This window comes from Sphaeroforma arctica, assembly GCF_001186125.1.
Source record: "Sphaeroforma arctica JP610 unplaced genomic scaffold supercont1.1238, whole genome shotgun sequence".
Classification (NCBI taxonomy): Eukaryota; class Ichthyosporea; order Ichthyophonida; genus Sphaeroforma; species Sphaeroforma arctica.
This window is the reverse complement of record NW_014039320.1, coordinates 16,067-18,955: the sequence shown is the minus strand read 5'-3', so window position 1 is coordinate 18,955 and position 2,889 is coordinate 16,067. Positions and strand designations below refer to the sequence as shown.

The window sequence follows — 2,889 nt, the reverse complement described above, 5'->3', positions numbered from 1 at the left end:
ATATTTATATATATTTAATATATATACATTGTTTTTGTATATATATATATATATATTTAGTTTTATGTATATATATATACATACATTTACATTTATGTGTATATATATATATATGTATGTATATATTTTTATATGCATATATATATATATATATATTTATGTATGTATATATATATATATATATATATATATCTACATATATATATATATTATATATACACACACATATATTATATATATATATATGTATGTATGTGTGTGTGTGTGTGTATATGTATATATATATATATATATATATATTTATATAAATATTCGTTCGTCTTTTTGTAAATGCTCCACAAACCTTCTGTGACTTCTTTTCTTATTTACATCTACCTTATTTTATATCTGTCGCACAATGTGTTGGGACCCCTTCTCGTTCGGCAGCCTGATTGGACCGCTCGTGCCCGCATTCTCCTAGACGGTGGTGAGAGAGAGTCATTTGTGCGAAGTGATGGCTCCTTCTCTGTGCACGGAGTCGCTGCTGGCAGCCACGTGTTGGATGTGTATTCTCCCGAATACACGTACAGTGGGGTTAAACTAGAGGTAGGTATCAAATAACCATTGTGGTTAAAGTAATGGCAGATATACAAACATCATTTAGGTTAAACTAGAGGTAGGTATCAAATAACCATTGGGATTAAAGTAGTGGCAGATATACAAACATCATTGAGGTTAAAGTAGATGTAGGTATACTGTTAAACTAGTGGTAGGTATACAAACACCATTGAGGTTAAACTAGTGGTAGGTATACAAACATCATTAAGGTTAAACTAGTGGTAGGTATCAAATCGCTCGCTTACTTTTACATTGTAAGGCCATTTACACGTGTATATAACTTCTGCGAAGTTATTTGGACTTGCTATTCATGCTGTGTGTATCACAGTGTTCGCTTTTGCTTATCCATTTCATATGTATTTGAACACATGGCTGGACACATTTACGTTAACGGAATGACTGGGCACTGTCAATACAGCAACAGCTTGTAATACAGATGCGGCTACGATGTGGGATTGGGTTGGTAGGCCGTATAGTGTTGTATATAGTATGGTATTTTATCGTATATGTATATATCTTCACACATAGGGATAAATCCTGACATACCCTGTGTCTATGTGCGGACAAACTGATTAGAAAAATGGTCTCAACATCATGTTTAAAACTTCTCATATGCAAACCACATTGTTCTCGCAACCGACGACTGTCTTCACAGACTGCTGTATAAGGCATACTACAAGAGGCACTCAATGTTCGTGCTATTATGCTTGGCCCTATACATGTTTCTGAGTCCAACATAATATTGCCTACATATGCACGTACATATAATTAATACCTACACATGCATGTACATATAAATTATACTTCCACGTGCATGTACATACATATACGTATACATATCTCTGACACCACCAATACTTGCACATGCATGTGGGCATATACATACAAGATCGCTCATACTACTCTACAACCATTCGCACATCCCATAAACAGGTGTCGGACTCTGATGGCATCACCGCTATGGCAAACAACCACATGAACAACATGGCGGCCACAATGCCCTACCCACTCAAACTCCACCCAACCGGCAAGCAAGTGTACTTCCAGCCTCGCAAGGTATTCGTTTTACTCTTTCTATTTTTAGCCCTATTCTATATTTAGAACACAGTAGTTCTCCGCTGTTGCACGCAGTGAGAAGGAGCGAGGAGGGATGGTCAAGTGACCGTGCGCTGTTGGAGTACATATTGAATACGCAGCTCAGACGCAATGCCTTACTCTTAGGCTTCTAGGGTTTAGAGTGTATGGTTTGTGGTTTGGTGCATAGAGCATACGACTGAGTAGTGGTGTGTGAATTAGCGCTGCAATAGGAAGACCAACTGTGGAGATATCATGAGTTGTTGTGAGGCCCGTCTCATTGCGAAATCAAAATAAGCCGAAACCCGCTCAATCTATGTCCGTACGCTTATTTGTAGAATCAGACATGAGCGAGTACAATCGTGCATTAAGACTCACATAACACATTCACACGCAATAGGGATGGTCGCCATTCGACCTGCTCAAGAACCCAATGCTTCTGATGATGCTGGCCATGGGTGTCATGGGCTACTTCCTACCTAAGATGATGGAGAACATGGACGAGGAAACTCAGGCCGAGATGAAGAACATCACTCCACAGTCAGCTATGGCTGAGCTATGGAACGGAGGGGCTTCTGAGAGTGTGCCGAAGGCGACAGAGTCCACGCACAAGAAGGGCAAGAAGGGCAAGAAGAGTCACAATTAAGAGCAGTTGGGGATTAAAGAATTTAAGTTAGCAACGAGTACGCGGAGATAGAGGCATAGTCGTCGGTTTATACTTTTGTTCTGTTCGCTGTTCGCAGAGTGCAGTGAGATTTATCATCTATTTGAATATGCGGGATGAACGAACAGATTTGGCGTATGTACTATGTACGAATCAAACATAGATTTGTCCACATGCACATGTACAAAGTTTCATAATTAGGATTTGAACTCGGAAGTCATATAACGAGACAATTTAGCATTGTTATGTGTCTTAGTTCATGTATGTATTTTGCGTAGTTTCGACTGGAATTCAATCATATAACGTGACAATTTCGAAACGTTATGTATGTTAGTTCATGTATTAGCTATGATTAGAACTGAATCATGTATGAGCTCATGTATATATTATGATCGAAACGTTGTCCGTAGGAGTACAGCCTACAACGTGGGTTCTGACAGACCAATGGCTTTTGCTATCAGTTCAGAATCATGGGGACTGCGACGACTGGAGTCGATTCTATCGATCAGCCTTGTACTATACACCATATAGATATATAGAAATGTACACTCTAC

General features: G+C 38.8%; 1 protein-coding gene across 1 annotated transcript; it reads left to right on the top strand.

The window, feature by feature from the left end:
• Window positions 1–407: 407 nt before the first annotated feature.
• SARC_10409 (hypothetical protein) lies at window positions 408–2,480 on the top strand (the record flags this gene model as incomplete). The annotated part of the gene is made up of 3 exons (XM_014295551.1): window positions 408–585; window positions 1,531–1,653; window positions 2,072–2,480. Coding segments are annotated over 3 exons (547 nt in total), but the record flags the coding sequence as incomplete, so codon positions are not given.
• Window positions 2,481–2,889: the final 409 nt, after the last annotated feature.